At 39.9% G+C, this 19,934-nt stretch overlaps 1 protein-coding gene across 1 annotated transcript; it reads left to right on the forward strand.

Moving 5' to 3' along the window:
- The first annotated feature begins 398 nt into the window (after nt 1–398).
- On the forward strand, nt 399–15,578 carry LOC119774957 (solute carrier family 22 member 2-like). The gene is given in 11 exon segments (XM_038272793.1): nt 399–963; nt 2,999–3,102; nt 5,480–5,634; nt 5,895–6,063; nt 7,176–7,290; nt 9,058–9,158; nt 12,269–12,483; nt 12,575–12,683; nt 12,778–12,890; nt 15,019–15,118; nt 15,404–15,578. Coding segments are annotated over 11 exon segments (1,677 nt in total). The 5' UTR covers nt 399–561; the 3' UTR covers nt 15,498–15,578.
- The last annotated feature ends 4,356 nt before the right edge of the window (nt 15,579–19,934 follow it).

A 19,934-nucleotide genomic window follows, 5' to 3' on the forward strand; every position in this document is an offset into this window, starting at 1 on the left:
TTATCCGTCACTACCTGTAGTAAGGTAGGTGGCTTAGCTAATGACACCTGGTCTGGTTTAGATTGACTCTTGGCTTCCCTGACAGGTACCAAAATGTTGTCTTATTAAAGGTTTAATAAGAGTATGTTATGATTGAATCTGATCCCAGGTTGTCTTGACGACAGCTCTGCATTAGTTCAGACTTTTGCAGTATTTGATGTGGACTCATCTGTCCTGTTTGTCCCCCCTTTCTCTCAGACATCCAGTTTTAAATCTTAACTGCCTGCATCTCTGGGACAGGCGGCTCCATCAGATGCACTTATGTTAATGATGATCTGAGTAATTCATACAGGCCCTGTGCCAACTTCTTACTGTGCGTCTGACGTCTGTAAAGTCATAGCAAATGTGTTTTTCATGCTCGGGTGCACAGCATGCTAAGAACAGACGTATTTTCTGTGAACCTTTGCTCCAGTTGGTCCTATTAAAAACCCCAGTGGGCCAGAGTGTGAATAGTCAGTGTGCAGAGGGAGGCTCAGCATACAGATCAGCTGTTTGAAGCAGAAGTCACCCGTCTGTGCACTGATGGCCACCTTTGACGACATCCTGGAGGAAGCGGGGAAGTTCGGCCACTGCCAGAAGCGAATCTTTGCCCTGCTGTGTTTGGTGTCCATGCCATGGGCCGGGGTGTACGTGGGCATCGTCTTCCAGGGCTTCACCCCGGACCACTGGTGCAGGGACTCAGCAGCGGTCGAGAGGAGGGAGGCCTGCGGATGGAGCCGGGAGGAAAGCCGCAGGCTGACGGCGCCGCTGGTCAACATCTCGGGAGTTTTGCAGCAAAGCAGCTGCGAGCGATTCGACTTGGACTGGAATGTGAGCGAACTCAGCTGCAATCCACAGGAGCAGGACTGGAGCAGGACTCCCACTGTCAGGTGCACTGAGGGCTGGGAGTACGACTAAGAGGGGAGACAGTCCTTTGTCACAGAGGTGAGGAAAGTCAGATACAGGTGGTTAAGTTTTTGGATTTTAATTTGACTTTCTTTTCATTGAATTTATATCTAGACTTTGACTAGGCCGTTCTTAAGCATTGATTTAATCCCTCCCACAGTAGCTCTGGCGCTGTTTCATCCATTAGGTTTGGCCTTTTTTTTTAAAGTAACACCTCAAACATGAAAAAACAATGTTTTCAGCTCACTGTAGGGATCAGAAATACTCTAATACTATTTTTTTTTTTAAGATCTACTCTCTCCACTTAAAAAAAGGGTCCATTTCTCGCTGTTTAAAAGTGGCTGTTCTCATAGCTCATACAGGCTTACTGTGTTCGAGCGTCCACCCTAACTCCTAAATCATTATATAGAGCGGGGACTATATCGTGGACTCAGTTAACTTACTGTTCGGACAGATGATCACTTCCCCGTTGGTCCACTGCGAGGTGCCGGCACCATCTTTGTTATTAGTTGCTGCTGTCGGGTAGCGGCAGCCTATGGCGAAAGCAGGCCGCTGTGACAGCAAATCCCATAATGCTTTGCGCTGAGGGCTCTCCTCACAAAGCAGGGCTCGATGTTAACCATCGCCCGATCGCCCAGGGCAAGTCGTTTTTATTGTTGGGAGAGTAAAAATTTCATTGCATTTGCCCCCCGGGCAAGTGCAATGATCGCAAAAAAAATTATCGCTCAAAATTACAAAATCACCGACATTCGCTGAAAATGACCCACAAGCTTTGCCAGCGCCATTTTTGCAGGAAGGATTGAAAAGCATGTTAACACGGTAATGTAGGCTTGAGTTCATTATCTGACGCATGCAGATACACACCAGGAACCTGGAAACTTACTGAATTACAAAAAAAACATTTAAAAACAAACATGTTTCATTGATATATATACAAAAATGAATATTAGGAACTATATTTATCAAACATTATACTGGGCAAGTAAAAAGTGTTTCTGGGCAAATAAAATGTGAAAGTCACTTGCCCAAAGGACTTACCGTCAACCCCTGCAAAGCATTATGGAATAGATCTGCCTCTTCTGAGGCCTGTCTTTTCTTCACATACACTTCGTTGACACTTTTTCTTTTACGAACCATGGCCATTTTTAAAGAACCGCGGTGAGAAAATTGAGCTTCAATGACTGTCTAAAACCGTAGCTCACCACAGATATAAAGCTAAAAGAGCGCATGCGCACAAAAAGATACAGTGGGTACTGGTTGGAAATGGACGGTTTCCTGCGTGATTCCTGCGTGATTCCTGCGTGAATCACGATGTATTTCCTGAGGCCAGTTTTTTTTATTTAAAAAAGAACTGCAATGTACCCCGACAACTACCAGGTGGCGCTTGGGAGCTCTGCCGTGCTAAAGGTGACGTTTGTGGGCCTGCAGTCAACTGAAATGCAGGTTTATTGGGGATCTTGGTGTGATATTATGCTATTTTGTGATGTTTTTGATTAAAATAAAGTTAATGAATTAATTTAACATAGTGACTGCATTATCTGCATCTCTATTATTTAATGAAAAATAAAATTTATTAAGTTGGAGCCGGGGATACGGACTGAGGCGTAACCAGAGAAAGGCGACAGAGACAGTACTGCGGCTGGTGATGTTGAAATTAAAATCATATCCAAAGTTGATTCCTCATTAAGATAAGCCAAAGTTGTTCAAAAAGGTATGTAAGAAAATATATTTTCTTTAGTTTTGTGAAATATAAGACAGCTTTGAGGATCAAAAGTTAAGCTAATCTTTAAACTGTGTTCATTAAAATCCATCGAGTTTGTGTGCTTGGTCTGTAATAAAAAAAAAAAATAGCCATAGCAAAAAAACGAGAGACAAGCATGTAGGACAGCCTTACGTAAACATTTCAACAGAATGATTGATAATTAGGAGGACCACTTATTTTGATGATCCACCCGGAAATAAAATATCGCTCTCTATGTCTTTAAGATAACATCAAGTCACTATAAGCTCCCTGATAACTGTGCTAAAGTATCATTTCAAAGTAAGTTTCCTAACTGAAACTTTCTGTTGCCAGTTTGACCTGGTGTGTTCAGACAGCTGGTTGGTGGACATGTATCAGGCTACTCTGAACGTGGGCTTCCTGATTGGAAGCATTGCTATTGGCTACCTGGCTGACAGGTCAGTTTTTTTGCTTATTGCAGCTCTTGGTTATGCGCTGTCACACCTTGACGATTTAGCCAGCGTATCTCGACAAACGAAAAATTTGGCAAAAACGCTGACATAAGTTGGATAAGTTATGGGACAGTTTTGTATAAGTTGTGAGCACGCTGAAGCACTCTTGCACACGACGACATATGTCAAGTAACTTCTTGACGTATGCCGGCATAATCTCATATCAGGCTATAAGTTACAGGTAAGTTATCTGATCGTTCAAGGCATTAATTGTAAGTTACTCATCCCCAGCAATTTTTCAAATGTCCCTTTTGGTCCCCTTCACATTTTACTGTCCTCCCACAAGTTCCTAGCCTCGTGAGACCATCCTGATCTCACGAGCTTTCAAATTTCACTCGCTAATCAGTCTGGAAACTCTCCGTTGAAGAAAATTTGGAGCCGTTCACCAAACGAACGTCCAATCAGCGTTGGCTTTGAGGCGGGTTGAGGTTTGACGCAACGAGAAGCGCGACAGTTCAGTCTAAAGAACATGGCGGCTTCAGCTGATGAAACTAGCGTTAGCGTGGCTATCGAGCAAGTTTTATCGGAATTACAGAGTATTTCTTCACTGAAAGAAGAGCAAAACACTGCTCTGGAGGCTTTTCTCAGAGGAAAAAATGTTTTTGCTCTTCTCCCGACTGGTTTCGGCAAGAGTAGCCTGGCTTGTGGTTGTGTTTTCGTCGTCGCTCTGTTAGTACGTCATATGCTTCATTGATCTGATTGGTTTATTTGGCCCGTCTATCACCAACATAGGCCAATCAGCTAACCAGTATTTTCACCCCTTCCCAAAATCACTGCAACGGAAGGTTTCCAGATGGATATGCGGAGCAAATCCATCTGGCGGAGTCAGGTTAACAAGTTCCTGATTGGCGCACCGTCTCTTCTTGTGTGATTGGCTATCACTGCTGTCACTCCTAAAAAGTTTACTTTACAAACATCTAAAGTGCCACCAAATCGGGTCTGTGATTGGATGGTCAAATTCGTTGAAGTTAGTTATATTAAAAATACTTGCGTCCCCATCAAAATTTCATCCATAGTTACGACTGCAAACTTTTCTGTCTTTGTCTTTTTCTTGTGGCGGGTGGTTAAAGGAATAGTACACCCAAAACATGATTAGCCTTCATTTTCTACTCACCCCCATGCTGAACAACACTCTGGAGTACTTTTTTGATATCTCAAATGCATCTGGAGATCTGGGAGGCTTCTTGCTGTCTGCTGACATTCAAATAATGGAGGTCTATGGCGCCCGAGGCAGAAAGGTCCATAAAAGTCCACAAAAAAAGTGTCAATATTCCTCCATACTGCTCGTCCAATGTATTCCAAGTGTCCTGAGTGGGTAGCATCCAGAATTTACTCGAAACGAAGTCATTTAGAATGTTTTTAGAGCATAAACAGTAGTGTATAGGATTTCCTGAAAGCGCGCACATGCGCGTTCACGACTCTACGGAAGCCGGCAGACCAAACCAGCGCATTCAGCTCGGCAAAGAACTCATGATCTTCCTCAACACTGAAGTCCTCAGACATTTTTCTTTCGTTGTTTCTTTCTTTGCACAGGTAAACAGCACATTTCTTCTTCTACGCTTGCATTATTGGCAGAGCAGACGCTGAATGTGCACTTTCATCTGGTTTGGTCTGCCGGCTTCCGTAGCATCGTGAACGCGCAGGTGCGCGCTTTCAGGAAATCCTATACACTACTGTTTATGCTCTAAAAACATTCTAAAAGACTTCGTTTCGAGTAAATTCTGGATGCTACCCACTCAGGACACTTGGAATACATTGGACGAGCAGTATGGAGGAATATTGACACGTTTTTTGTGGACTTTTATGGACCTTTCTGTCTCGGGCGCCATAGACCTCCATTATTTGAATGTCAGCAGACAGCAAGAAGCCTCCCAGATCTCCAGATGCATTTGAGATATCAAAAAAGTACTCCAGAGTGTTGTTCAGCATGGGGGTGAGTAGAAAATGAAGGCTAATCATGTTTTGGGTGTACTATTCCTTTAAAAACAGCTAGGTTAATACCACCACTACAGAATTTAGAGAAATCTTGTGCTTTTTATGCAGACCGGGCGTCTCCATGCGCATTGCTGCCCCCTTCAGGACACTGGCTTGTGTTTCATTTCATGGGCATCACGCTGCTATGCATAAGTTCTGGACTCGTTATGAATACTCTATGCATACGCCCAAAATTGAAAAAAAAACATGGAAAGTTCAGCATATGCCAGTGTTTTAGGAGTTTCTAGGAGGTCAGGCATATGCTGGCTAAATTATCAAGGTGTGACAGCGCCATTGCAAAAGGACAAAGTTTAGGATCATTTCCCAGCTGATGTTTGTGTCTTTTTAGGTTTGGAAGGAAACTGAGCTTCCTCATGTCCAACTTGCTGAACGGGATCGCCGGCATCCTGGTCGCTGTGGCTCCCAACTACATTTCTTTACTGGTTTTTAGGACTCTGTATGGTTTTGGTGTTAAAGGAGGATGGGTGGCTGGATATGTCCTGAGTAAGACAGAATCCTGAACCTTTTACGTTCTTTACATTTGATCTGAGAAAAGTGGCAAAGTTTTTATGTTTCTACCAACCACAATAGAAGCAAATGTCATCTGTTCCAACCAGGAGACACTTTAATAAAAGATATAAGTGAATCTCTGACCAAGCAGACATGTACATAATGCTTGGTAGAACTGGCCTATTAATGCTTCCAAAATCTATGAAAAAATAAAACAGCTATAGTAGTCAGTGAATGTTTTTTTTTCTCCTCAGTCACAGAGATTGTTGGGGTTGAGTTCAGGCGGACAGTGGGAGTCATTTACCAGATGTTCTTCAGTGTCGGCATCCTCATCCTCCCTCTGCTCGCCTACTTCATCACAGACTGGCGATGGTTGCAGGTGGTCATCACCGTCCCTTACATCCTCTTCCTGTCCTACTACTGGTGAGACGTCAACTTAAAGGAATAGTACAACCAAAACATGATTAGCCTTCATTTTCTACTCACCCCCATGCTGAACAACACTCTGGAGTACTTTTTTGATATCTCAAATGCATCTGGAGATCTGGGAGGCTTCTTGCTGTCTGCTGACATTCAAATAATGGAGGTCTATGGTGCCCGAGGCAGAAAGGTCCATAAAAGTCCACAAAAACGTGTCAATATTCCTCCATACTGCTCGTCCAATGTATTCCAAGTGTCCTGAGTGGGTAGCATCCAGAATTTACTCGAAACGAAGTCATTTAGAATGTTTTTAGAGCATAAACAGTAGTGTATAGGATTTCCTGAAAGCGCGCACCTGCGCGATCACGACGCTACGGAAGCCGGCAGACCAAACCAGATAAAAGTGTGCATTCAGCGTCTGCTCTGCCGATAATGCAAGCGTAGAAGAAGAAATGTGCTGTTTACCTGTGCAAAGAAAGAAACAACGAAAGAAAAATGTCTGAGGACTTCAGTGTTGAGGAAGGGCATGAGTTCTTTGCCGAGCTGAATGCGCACTTTCATCTGGTTTGGTCTGCCGCGGCTTCCGTAGCATCGTGATCGCGCAGGTGCGCGCTTTCAGGAAATCCTATACACTACTGTTTATGCTCTAAAAACATTCTAAATGACTTCGTTTCGAGTAAATTCTGGATGCTACCCACTCAGGACACTTGGAATACATTGGACGAGCAGTATGGAGGAATATTGACACGTTTTTTGTGGACTTTTATGGACCTTTCTGTCTCGGGCGCCATAGACCTCCATTATTTGAATGTCAGCAGACAGCAAGAAGCCTCCCAGATCTCCAGATGAATTTGAGATATCAAAAAAGTACTCCAGGGTGTTGTTCAGCATGGGGGTGAGTAGAAAATGAAGGCTAATCATGTTTTGGGTGTACTATTCCTTTACGGCCTCCTTGATCAGTAAAGCCTTGTGAAAAGTATAAGTGTAGCGCCTCAAAGGCTCCAGAGAGAACATTAATGAACAAACAGCATCATTAAGATCCAAATGATCTTTTTCTGTTGGATGAAATCTAAGAGCTGCATTTTAAAGTCATGTTTTTTGGTTTTACCTCTCAGGTTTATTCCTGAATCTCCAAGATGGCTGCTGTCTCAGAACAGGAAGTCTGAAGCTGTGAAGATTACCAAGAGCATGGCGAAGGAAAACAAGAAGATTCTGACCAAGATGATCGAGGTATCAGTGGCATAATCCATCAGCTGTCAGAGAACCAAAATACTAATCTCTACACTGGAAAAACGATCTAGAAATAAGAAAAAAATGTCTTAAATTTAGTGTATTTATCCTTAATTTGAGTAGGTAAATGAGATAGTTTGCCAATGGAATGAGTATTTTACTCTTAAAATAAGATAATTACATAATATGCACTTGAAATAAGACAATGCAATTGAGTTTTCTTATCTTAAGTGTAAATTCTCATTGTCTCTGTCAGGTTTATTCAATGATGATTATAAAATTAATGTGTGCTTATGAAACATTTTTGCAAGGAGGTCCAGTGGGAGACAGTATGTTTGAGTCTGGGGTTCAACTGTTTCTCCTTCCTGCAGGAATTGTATCCAGAATTGTGAATTTCAGTTCTTCTTAAGGAAAAACCTATTTAAGAACCCGACAGTCTCATTCTATTGGCAAAATTTTTCTTTTATCTCCTCAATCCAAGAAAAAATGCCATTATTTTAAGTAAAAACTTCTTATCTATCTTTCATTTTTTTCCCAGTGTAAATCTCTAATGCTACTCTTGAGCTTTGTTTTAGGCCATAGGGTCTTTTTTTTAAATCGGCAGATTCTGATTTTCCAAACAACAACATTTAATCTGAATTCCTTGCAACAAGTGTTGTTCTGAAATTAGAAAATATTTAATATTTGGCACTTTTAATTAAATTTCTTTCTTTTTCCTTATTTATAGGTAAGTGGTTTTTTATATTTTTTCTTCTTGTAGGTCTCATTTAAATGTTGTTTAACATGTCTCTGGGATTTTTATTTCATATTTGCTTAAGGAATTTTTACTTTTAGCCAATAGTTTATTTCCAAAATAGGTTTAAAAACAAAGCACCAGGACTTTGTTTTTAGTCCGATCAGTGCTGTATGTGAATCTAGATGTTCAGATTGGGACTTCCCAAACTGAAACATCTTATTTAATCTTTATAATTTCTATCACCTGGATCACTTTGGATCTCTGGGTGGTTTGGATGATCTTGTTTATCATGTTGCCGTGACGTAGCGACAGAAGGAAGGAAACTCTACAAACCGTGTTTAGTTTGTGAAACTTGGAAAATTTACAAAAGTTTTCTTCTAAGTTTTAATAACATTTTCTTTACTATTATAGATCATAGTAGTATTTATTTTTTACTTGTATTAAGGTCCCCATAGTTTAGTGGTTTAGTATAATCTTAACCTTTTAATGAATGAATGAAAAGGAATTTATTTCAGACAATTCGACAAACAACAATACATGAATCAACCAAATACACACAAAAAAGAAAAATTAACATCAAACAAACCAAACATAAATTTCCAAACTTATTATATTCGCCTGAACAAAAATAGAAACAAAACCCTCCACCAAATAAACCTGTCAGTATATACAGGCAGAGAAATTACATTGATTAATGGAAATTGTCTAAAAAGGGCTATGAAGAAGTAAAACTCATTATTCATTATATATATCTAGATACATGCATGTAAAAGAACATACATACAAACAATTCAGACCAAAATCCACATTTACAACCTTGATAATTGTCTATTTATTTAAAATGATGTTTTAAAACAACAGTTTTGTGTTTGTAATAAATGATTGCATTTTCTTTTATGTTTAACCTCTGTAACTCTCTGTACTACATACTTATAAATAAGTATAAAGAAAATGCATAAACTATCTAAAGAAAGGAATGTGTTTTTGTTGTCTGATGATGATAGCTGTCCGATTTTTTATTTGTTTTGAAGACTCTGTCGGATGAGAACGCAGATTCCTCCACTGCCTCCTTCATGGACCTGATCAGAACCCCGAAAATGAGAAAACACACCTTTATCCTCAGCTACAACTGGTGAGGTTATTTCTATCTTTAACAGAACATAGTGGCTTAAATCTGAACAGTTAGAATCCTTAGTTAGTCAAAATAAACTGATCTTGTTTAACTTGCAACCTCATTTTACTGAATATAAGACAATTTCCCATCAAAGAGCAGCAAAGATAGGTCAGTACGTGTCTATATAAAGACAGAAGAGAAGATTTCTATTTCAACAAGACAATAAGTTTTAACTCTTTATCTTAGAACATATATTTGGAAGAAAAGAAAAGATGAATGTTAAATTAATTGTGGACAAAGATGTTAAAGTCAAATGAAATCTGACAAAATAGGAATTTACATCTGAAACTGTTGATCGTTTCACCTTTCTTATAAATCCCTTTATTTTCCTTCAATAAAAGTGATTTATATTTAGAGAGGTCTAAGGATGTGTCTCTGTTACGCTATACTAAACTGTTATAACATAATTTTAAAATACCCAGGTAAAAATACCCAGGTAAGGACTTTAGAAGTACAGGCCATTTACCATTTAAGTAGAATTAGTATGTGTATTTGCACTTAAAATTAGAACATTGATCAAAAACATGAGCCTAGCGCTGTTCTCTGTTAACCATTTCTCTGCCTGACTCAGATAACATGTTTAAGGGTTCAAGTCCTCTTTAAGGTGACATCTTTAGGGAAAAATAACTGGAAAAATCTCCAGGACTTAAGCTTTGACAGGGAGCAACGTTTTTTTTTTTTTTTTTTTTATCCTACAATGATTATCTTACAATCTACTTTTACATTATGTTTTGCAGTGTATGATCTGTTATTTAACTACCCTGAACCTTTCTCAGTTAGAACACACTCCTGATCAAAATCTTAAGACCAGTCAAAAAATTGCCAGAATTTGCATTTTGCACTATTGGAATCTTAAGAAGGTTCAAAGTAGAGTTTCACAATGTTAAAAGAAAAAATCAGTGCAAGAGACAAGAACTTTTGAGCAGGGAATTTTCTGAAAACTGCATTTACACTGAAACATTATTTTTTCAGCTGATCAAAAGTTTAAGACCATAGTCTTTACACTGTCAAGACCTCCTGATGGCAAAAGCAAAAAACCTCACTGACTTTGAACGAGGTAGGATTGTTGAGGTGCATAAGCAAGGCCTCTCACAACGTGCGATCGCCGCTGAGGTTGGACCCAGTAAGACAGTCATTTTGCATTTTTTAAATGATCCTGAGGATTATGGAACAAAAAAGTCAAGTGGTAGACCCAAAAAAAATTCCCCAGCTCTGAGCCGCAGGATCCGATTGGCTGTCCGTCAAGACACAGGACGATCCTCTACCCAAATTAAGGCCATAACTGGTGCTGACTGCAGCCCAATAACCATCGGACGGCATCTGCGAGAGAAGTAACCTGACTCCGCCAGATGGATTTGCTGGATTTGCTCCGCATATCCATCTGGAAACCTTCCGTTGAAGTAATTTTGGGAAGGGGCGAAAATACTGGTTAGCTGATTTGCCTATGTTGGTGATAGACGGGCCAAATAAACCAATCAGATCAACGAAGCATATGATGTACTAACAGAGCGACGACGAAAACACAACCACAAGCCAGGCTACTCTTGCTGCTGCAGGTAAAGGCTCGTTAGCCTCCAGAGCAGTGTTTTGCTCTTCTTTCAGTGAAGAAATACTCTGTAATTCCGATAAAACTTGCTCGATAGCCACACTAACGCTAGTTTCATCGGCTGAAGCCGCCATGTTCTTTAGACAGAACTGTCGCGCTTGTCGTTGCGTCACACCTCAACCCGCCTCAAAGCCAACGCTGAATGGACGTTGGTTTGGTGAACGGCTCCAAATTTTCTTTCAACGGAAAGTAGCCAGACTGATCTGCGAGGGAAACCTTGAAAGCTCGCGAGATCAGGATGGTCTCACGAAGCTACGAAAGAAGGGCTTCAGAAACAAAAAACATCTTCAAAGGCCACGTCTTCTTCAACGTCACAAAATTGCCCGTTTGGACTTTACGAGGGTGCACCAAACATGGGATATTGAAAGGTGGAAGAAAGTTGTCTTCTCTGATGAGAAAAAATGTAACCTTGATGGTCCTGATGGCTTCCAACGTTACTGGCATGACAAGAACATCCCACCTGAGATGTTTTCTACACGGCACGTTTTTTTTTTTAGTTATGGTTTTAAACTTTTGATCAGCTGAAAAAAGAAAACTTGTTTGAGTGTAAAAGCAGTTTTCAATTAATTCCCCACTCAAAAGTTTTTGTCTCGTACGCTGATTTCTTATTTTAACATTGTGAAGCTCTACTTGGAACCTTCTTTAGATCCAATAGTGCAAAATGCAAATTCTTGCAATTTTTTGACTGGTCTTAAGATTTTGATCAGGAGTGTATAACTATCCTGAACCAGAAATAAACTGCTATAATTTTAATAGTTTCTCTCTTTCACAGCTTAAGTAAACAGGTAATTTGAACTGCAGACCTAACAAACCTAAAGCCCCAAAAGTTTTGCTTCCCTGCCTATGTAGATTTTTGGTGTAAATTTCAGTTTTCAATCTGGTAGAATCAGTAGAATTTAGTGGAATTTTACATCTCTTTGCAGATGAAGAAGCAGACTGAAAATGTTTATCTTTATCTACATTTTATCTCCTCTTTCTTTCATCTTTACTCCTTTTTTCTGTTTTTCCTTTCCTGTTCTACTTACATTGCAGTGTCCATATAATCTGTAAAACTGCCTGCATGAATTTTAATAAAGCAAGTTATATGCATAAATCAAGTGGAACACTATGGCGATAGCCGTACTGCTCCACTTGTGAAAGTAAAATCTGTTGGGCTCTTTTTTGGCATCAAGACAATTATTGTTATTGCCACATCGCCAGACAGGACACTGAGAAAAAAACAAAAAAAGAATTTTAGGACGGCCTAGAATGGCCCCATAGAACCTCTCTGGTTTCCAGAAAGTTTCCTAATTAAAGGAACCTTCTTAAATCTTATATTTCTTTAAATTCCAGCAATAATTCGATTTTGTGTTTAATTTGATTGTGGTTATTAAGTATGGTTTTTAATATTTTTTTTTTGTGTGGTGACTTTTAAATAATCCCAGATCACATTTCTGAGAGTTGTTTGGTCGGTATCCCTCAGGTTTACCAGCGCAGTCGTCTATCAGGGTTTAATCATGAGACTGGGAATTCTGGGAGGAAACGTCTACATCGACTTCCTCATCTCCGGGTTGGTGGAGTTCCCTGCCGCCTTCCTCATCCTCTTCACCATCGAGAGGATTGGAAGACGGCTGCCATTCGCCGCTGCCAACATTGTGGCCGGAGCCTCCTGTTTGATCACAGCATTCATTCCTGACAGTGAGACTTTCAGGGAAACTCAAATTCCTGCTATCGTTCTGCCTTTCTTCTCAACTTAACCATCCTTTTTCTTTTTTGTCTTCCTTCTGAGGTATGTTCTGGTTTAAAACTGTAGTTGCCTGCATTGGTCGGCTGGGGATCACCATGACCTTTGAGATGGTGGTGTTTGTAAACACTGAACTCTACCCAACATTTGTGCGGTAAATCTTTTTCACTGATTGCTGAAATCCATATTTCTGACAAAAGCAGATTTTTTTTTTTAAGCTTAGACCTGACTTGTTTTTTTCTCTTTAGGAACTTCGGAGTGTCAGTTTGTTCCACTCTGTGTGATGTTGGAGGAATTGTGGCTCCTTTTCTGCTTTACAGACTGGCCGTCATCTGGCTAGAGCTGCCACTCATCATTTTCGGTGCGATCTTTGGCTTTTTAAACCTATTAGTTATAGTAAGGGAGTAATTGGTTTTACCTCAGTCAGAATAGCAGCCGGTTCATGGGCTGCGGGAATGATGTCTTCAGGTGGCCTAGTGGTTAGAGCAGTGTGCTTGTGCTCTAAGAAGAATGCAGGTACCTGGTTTGATCCCCACAGCCTTAACTCTGGGTCCCTGAACAAGACCCTTAACCCCACACTGCTCCCCGGGCGCTGCACAGTGGCAGCCTACTGCTCCCCAAGGGGATGGGTTAAATACAGAGATTTGATTCTTCATTGTGAGATCAATAAAGTTCTATTTTTTTTTCTATTTTCTATTTCTACTATGTAATAAGAAGCATTTTAATAAGGAAAATATCAACTTTCTCTTTCTTTTTGCAATTTGCTGTGTCTGTGGACACAGATCCCCACTCACCATTAGGGGTGTAAATAATAATCGTTTTCTATCGATGCATCGATCCAACAGCCGACGATCCGATGCATCGACACATCCGCAAGAGAATTGATTCATGTTTTTTTTCTTCTCCGGTCTATTTTTATCCATTTGCTCCTGGGCGTAATTCTCCCTCCCGTGCTGCGGTGGCGATAAACCTATTTTGCCCTCCTACCTCTCTTCCTGGTTACACTCTTACAGCAGTGTGTTGCAGCAGTGAGCTTGACACAGACATTTTTGATTTATGCTCAATATTGAAGCGTGGTCTGTGCTACACACTGTGGGTCTAGATACGGCCGAGGCGGCGAGGAAGTGGGGGCGAGTTTAGTGCGACGACGGGGGGACTTGAGGGCCAAAAAGGGCGGAGATCCAGGTGGAAAAAGGGTCCCAGCGTTCTCGCGCACCTCACTCTTTTAGCGGGTCAAACTTCACAAGTTGTTTTCCGCAATTTCGGTCATAAAAAAAAACAAGCCGGCCTCCTGTCTGCGGCACTGTTTGCGGTCAGCTACAATCTGGGAGAGGAGCAGCGGAGCGTATGTGGAGGGGGCGGGGACGTCTGGAGCCGAGGTATTGCATTGCACTCATTGCACTGATTTTCTGCAGCATTTTTTGATGCAACTTTTCTACTTCTGTTATTTGCTGTTGTTTCTAAAAAAAAAAAAATGCATAACGATATTAGAGCTTTCAATGATGTATTTCAAACTTGAAACTTTGTTTAGCCTGTAAGGTGTAAAAAAAAAAAATAATTAACCGATTAATCGAATCGTATCGTGGTGTATTCTCGAGTATCGAAAATAATCGAATCGTTGGGTCAGGAAATCGATACTGAATCGAATCGCCATGATGGGTGTGATTTACACCCCTACTCACCATTTATTGGCATTGAGTGAAGATCCTTAGTCAATAATATGATTAAAATAGTTAAATGAGGGAATTAACTTACATGATGTTTATTTATGTTAACCATCTAACGCCAAGTGATATCTGGTTTATTACATCATCAGTGCATTACTTTTTTTCTTTGAAAACCTGATGTATACCATCACACAACTACGTAGGGAACAAAAAATATTAAAAATATATAATATAATAAACTGCATTGAAATGCCTAATGTATCACAAACTATACAGTATAACTACTTATCTTTTTGCTGATATGATGAAAAAATATATTTTAAATAGTCAGAATGCTGTTATAAAAATGTTAAGTTGTAGGTTCAGGCTATGCAGGGTTTTATGTGGAGAAGCATTTAATTGCAGAACAAAAAGAAGGATTTTCAGCAATAAAACTATAACTAATGATCCTGTCATGGCATTTCAAATGTATAACTCATGATGAAACACTCCATACTCTGGAAAAGTTTGACTATAACAAACTTTAAATATGTTTCCATAGAAACAGCACAAATTTCTCTCTCCTTTCAACTTAATATATGATATTAATCAAAGTCCTACCTCCTTTTTAGGGCTGCTCTCTGCTGTAGATTTCTACACATGGGATCTGACTTAATTTTCACTTCCTCTAATGAAAAATCTTTGGTTAAAAGAAAAACTTGAGAAGAACTGGTTGCTTATTGAGGTCCTTTTCATAAATGTATATGACATGCATGTTGACATCATCAGATGAGCAGAAAAATTTTTACTAAGACTGATTTCATGGTATACTGTATTTTGCAGGATGTTTGGCCTTCCTGGCTGGCGGTTTACTTCTTCTGCTTCCAGAAACTAGAGGTGTTCCGCTGCCCGACACCATCGATGATGTTGAGTTCCCTGAAAGGTGAGAGTTCACCTCTGATTTCATGTTTGCTACAAAGATAAATAAATGAATAAAAGCAAGGAAAATAAAGTGACTTCAATTAGACCAAATGTCCAAAAGTTCTAGACATATATTCTATATTTTATCCAGTAGGAGGAGACATGTTTTGCTGCCAAAAAAATAAAACTAAAAAAATTGGAAAAATAACCTTCCTCTAAAGATGTATGTGGCCTTAGCTAATCAATTTCATAACTGTTTGTTGAAGCTATTTCTTAAAGAAATGACATTCATGATGTTTGTGTTTAGAGCGAAGGAAAAGATCACGCTGAAGGCCCAGCAACTAACCAACCTGCTTCCCGACAGCGATGTTTCGTCATACAAAGACCCAACGACTGTTTGATAGATTTGTTCCTGTTGTTTAATAGGGATTCTTTTGGATACCGTAAATCCTCTAATATTGGCCGTATTCCATTAGCAGCCCGGTCTCGCTGTCGGCGGAGGTAATTAATGGCCGGACTCGTATACAGGCCGGGGCTATAATTAGAACCAACGATGTGCCTGGGCTGTCCTCAACAACTTGTGATTGTTACATACAAGTACCACAGGGGGGAAATGCTTGCTAACGAATCCAAGCCATTAGCATGGGAAGTCCCATCCTTACACATAGATCGTAGTGGCCTTACACTATCATTCTGATCTGAAAGACACATGTAATTACCAGTAGGTCTGGTGGTGACCAGGCAGTGTTAAAATGACAGAATTTTGTTGGCCTTCGTTGTTCTGAATTTCCCTTGAAATATATGATACTGGTAGCCTACTTCCACTTAGCCTGCCTCAAATAAATTTTCGCTGTGATGGTAGAACAGTTTCCATAATTTTTTTTTTTTTATCTATTCCGGTCAGTCAGTTTGGTACGGAGCCCCTAAAGGGACATGGAGGGGAAAAAAAGGACTTTTGCGAGATCCTGCAATACTTTTGCGAGATCCCGCAATACTTTTGCGAGATCCCGCAATACTTTTGCAAGATCTCGCAATACTTTTGCGAGATCCCGCAATACTTTTGCGAGATCTCGCAATACTTTTGCGAGATCCCGCAATACTTTTGCGAGATCCCCCGATAGTTTTGTGAGATCTTGCAAAAGTATTGCGGGATCTCGAAAAAGTTTTTTTTTTGCGAGATCTCGCAAAAGTTTTGCGGGATCTCGCTAAAGTTTATTTTTTCCCTGCATGTCACTTTAGGGGCTCCGTAGTTTTGACAAGATTCCATTCCATTCTGTTTTTTTTTTTTTTTTTTGTATTGCTGTGCAGAAAAATTTCAGCTGCTGTACCGTTATGGTAACTGTACTTTTTCAATAAATGAACCTAGTATTTTATAGATTCAAAGAGACACAAAATCTTGTTTTTATTTATTCCACTGGTAGTCTGTTTTGATCAAATAGAAATAGAGGGCTGCCTCCAATTCTGGCCTCCTTCCAATAATGGCCTGGACCAAGATGCACCTGAGTGAAATAAAGGCCCTGTCCTATATTAGAGGATTTACGGTACATTAAAATCTATGGTACTGGTTATCTATGCAAATGTTTTCACTGAATGTATAGCTTAGATGAATCTGCATTTATATTTCTCTAGTTGCAATATATTATTAAATTATTAAAGAGTTTTATGTCAAATAAAGCACACTGTAAAGTGTTTTTTTCTGTTTTTGGACATTATTTAAAATGTTACGTAATGTAGTATTTTATTCAAATAAGATACCCAAAAGGGACATTTTGTTTTATGGCGGGCAAAAGGGCGACATTCATTAATTTAAAAGTAATTTGTTTTTTTTCAACCTACATCTTAAATCTTTTATTTTATTAAGCTATTTTTTTTTAAATCAAGCATTAAAAAACAACAACAGCAAAACTAAAAACTTTGTCCATGAAACATACATACTGTCAGCAGGGGCTCACCTTTCTCTTTGGAGTTAGAGTGTGCTGCCAGCGGTTAGGCTTTAGCTCTTTTAGAGGCAGCAGAGGTTGCATGTTTGAAACCCAGATTGTTGCTCTGAGTCTCTGAGCAAAGATCCTTAACCCCTGATAGCTCAATAAGGGAGGGGTTAAACAAGGAGCACGCGTTTCCTCATTGCAAACTATTAAGGGATATTTCCTTTCCATACATGTGGATTCCATACATTGTGCATAAAGATGAGCACCAATGTCACTATTGCTCAACCATCTGGCTGCTGATTTGAAGTAATGTTGAACAATTTGGAATTTGGTCCTTTACTTATTTTTTTCTATCCTTCTGGTTCAACGCATCAGTACCTCTGGCAAAAAAACAGACCTGCACATTTTTTATTTATTGGCAAAGAGTTTAATCTTTGTATCCTCTGACAACAGACTGACCTTCAGTTAGACTCATAGGAACCTAATGACTTGTCTTACTTAAATGCCACTCCCTCAGTCCATTGGAATGACTGCAGTCATTGAGGACAATAGGTCTGCTGTTTCAGGAGTTTCCAGTTCAGTGCAGGCTTATGTTTTGGGTGTTTCTTGAACATCTTTTCAAAAGGATTAGGATGTTTAAAAACATCCGTGGTCCAAGTATGCATTGCTGTGGTGTGAAGCTGAAAGAATTGACAAAGATTCCTGGATAGAGGTTGAGACGTTTTCTCTCTCTCTATAAACATATATATATATGTGTATCGGTCTCCGCCAGTCACGTGACTTTTGTTGCTAAGGCGCCATTTTAGGTGGAAAAGGCGTAGTGTAAACAACCGCAGCATAGCTAAATGAAGGACTAAAGGCCCGTTTACATAGCAGCCTGTCCAAGATAAGTCATTACAGTTAACATATGCCTGAAAACAGGGGCGGATTTAGGAAAATCGGTCTCCGCCAGTCACGTGACATTTGTTGACATTAGGTGGAAAAGGCGTAGTGTACCGCGCCCGAGGTAAACAATTGACGTCACTTGGCGGAGACCGATATATGTATGTATGTGTGTATATGGGTGCTGGTCATAAAATTAGAATATCATGAAAAAGTAGATTGATTTCAGTAATTCCATTTAAAAAGTGAAACTTGTATATTATATTCATACATTACATACAAACTCATATATTTCAGATGTTTATTTTGTTTAATTTTGATGATTACATTGACAACAAATGAAAATCTCAAATTCATCATATCAGAAAATTAGAATATTGTGAAAAGGTTCAAAATTGATGGCCCCTGGTGCCACACTCTAATCAGCTAATTAACTCAAACCACCTGCAAAAGCCTTTAAATGGTCTTTCAGTCTAGTTCTATAGGCTACACAATCATGGGGAAGACTGCTGACTTGACAGTTGTCCAAAAGACGACCATCGACACCTTGCACAAGGAGGGCAAGACACAAAAGGTCATCGCTAAAGAGGCTGGCTGTTCACAGAGCTCAGTGTCCAAGCACATTAATAGAGAGGCGAAGGGAAGGAAAAGATGTGGTCGAAAAAAGTGTACAAGCAAGAGAGATAACCGCACCCTGGAGAGGATTGTGAAACAAAACCCATTCAAAAATGTGGGGGAGATTCACAAAGAGTGGACTGCAGCTGGAGTGAGTGCTTCAAGAACCACCACACACAGACGTATGAAAGACATGGGTTTCTGCTGTCGCATTCCTTGTGTCAAGCCACTCTTGAACCACAGACAGCGTCAGAAGCGTCTTGCCTGGGCTAAAGAGAAACAGGACTGGACTGCTGGTGAGTGGTCCAAAGTCATGTTCTCTGATGAAAGTAAATTTTGCATTTCCTTTGGAAATCAAGGTCCCAGAGTCTGGAGGAAAAGAAGAGAGGCACTTCATCCACGTTGCTTGAAGTCCAGTGTAAAGTTTCCACAGTCAGTGATGGTTTGGGGTGCCATGTCATCTGCTGGTGTTGGTCCATTGTGTTTTCTGAGGTCCAGGGTCAACGCAGCCACATACCAGGAAGTTTTAGAGCACTTCATGCTTCCTGCAGCTGACCAACTTTTTGGAGATGCAGATTTCATTTTCCAACAGGACTTGGCACCTGCACACAGTGCCAAAGCTACCAGTACCTGGTTGAAGGACCATGGGATCCCTGTTCTTAATTGGCCAGCAAACTCTCCTGACCTTAACCCCATAGAAAATCTATGGGGTATTGTGAAGAAGAAGATGCAATACACCAGACCCAACAATTCAGAAGAGCTAAAAGCCACTATTAGAGCAACCTGGGCTATCATAACACCTGAGCAGTGCCACAGACTGATCGACTCCATGCCACGCCGCATTGCTGCAGTAATACAGGCCAAAGGAGGCCCAACTAAATACTGAGTGCTGTACATGCTCATACTTTTCATGTTCATACTTTTCAGTTGGCCAACATTTCTATAAATCCTTTGTTTTTATTGGTCTTCAGTAATATTCTAATTTTCTGATATGATGAATTTGAGATTTTCATTTGTTGTCATTTGTAATCATCAAAATTAAACAAAATAAACATCTGAAATATATGAGTTTGTATGTAATGTATGAATATAATATACAAGTTTCACTTTTTAAATGGAATTACTGAAATCAATCTACTTTTTCATGATATTCTAATTTTATGACCAGCACCTGTATATATATGTGTGTATGTATATGTGTGTTGTGTTATGCTGGCAGTACTGTAGGTAGAGAGATTTCGAGCTGGATGCTGTTCGCTTCTGGAGAAAGTCCTTCAACTCAACTGTGTACTAGCCTTGTCAGACCATCCTGATCTTGCGAGCTTTCAAGGTTTCACTCGCAAATCAGTCTGGCTACTTTCCGTTAAAGAAAATTTGGAGCAGTTCACCAAACGAACGTCCAATCAGCATTGG

The sequence above is a fragment of the Cyprinodon tularosa genome, unplaced genomic scaffold, assembly GCF_016077235.1.
Source record: "Cyprinodon tularosa strain WSP-4 unplaced genomic scaffold, ASM1607723v1 ctg84, whole genome shotgun sequence".
NCBI classification, from domain to species: domain Eukaryota; kingdom Metazoa; phylum Chordata; class Actinopteri; order Cyprinodontiformes; family Cyprinodontidae; genus Cyprinodon; species Cyprinodon tularosa.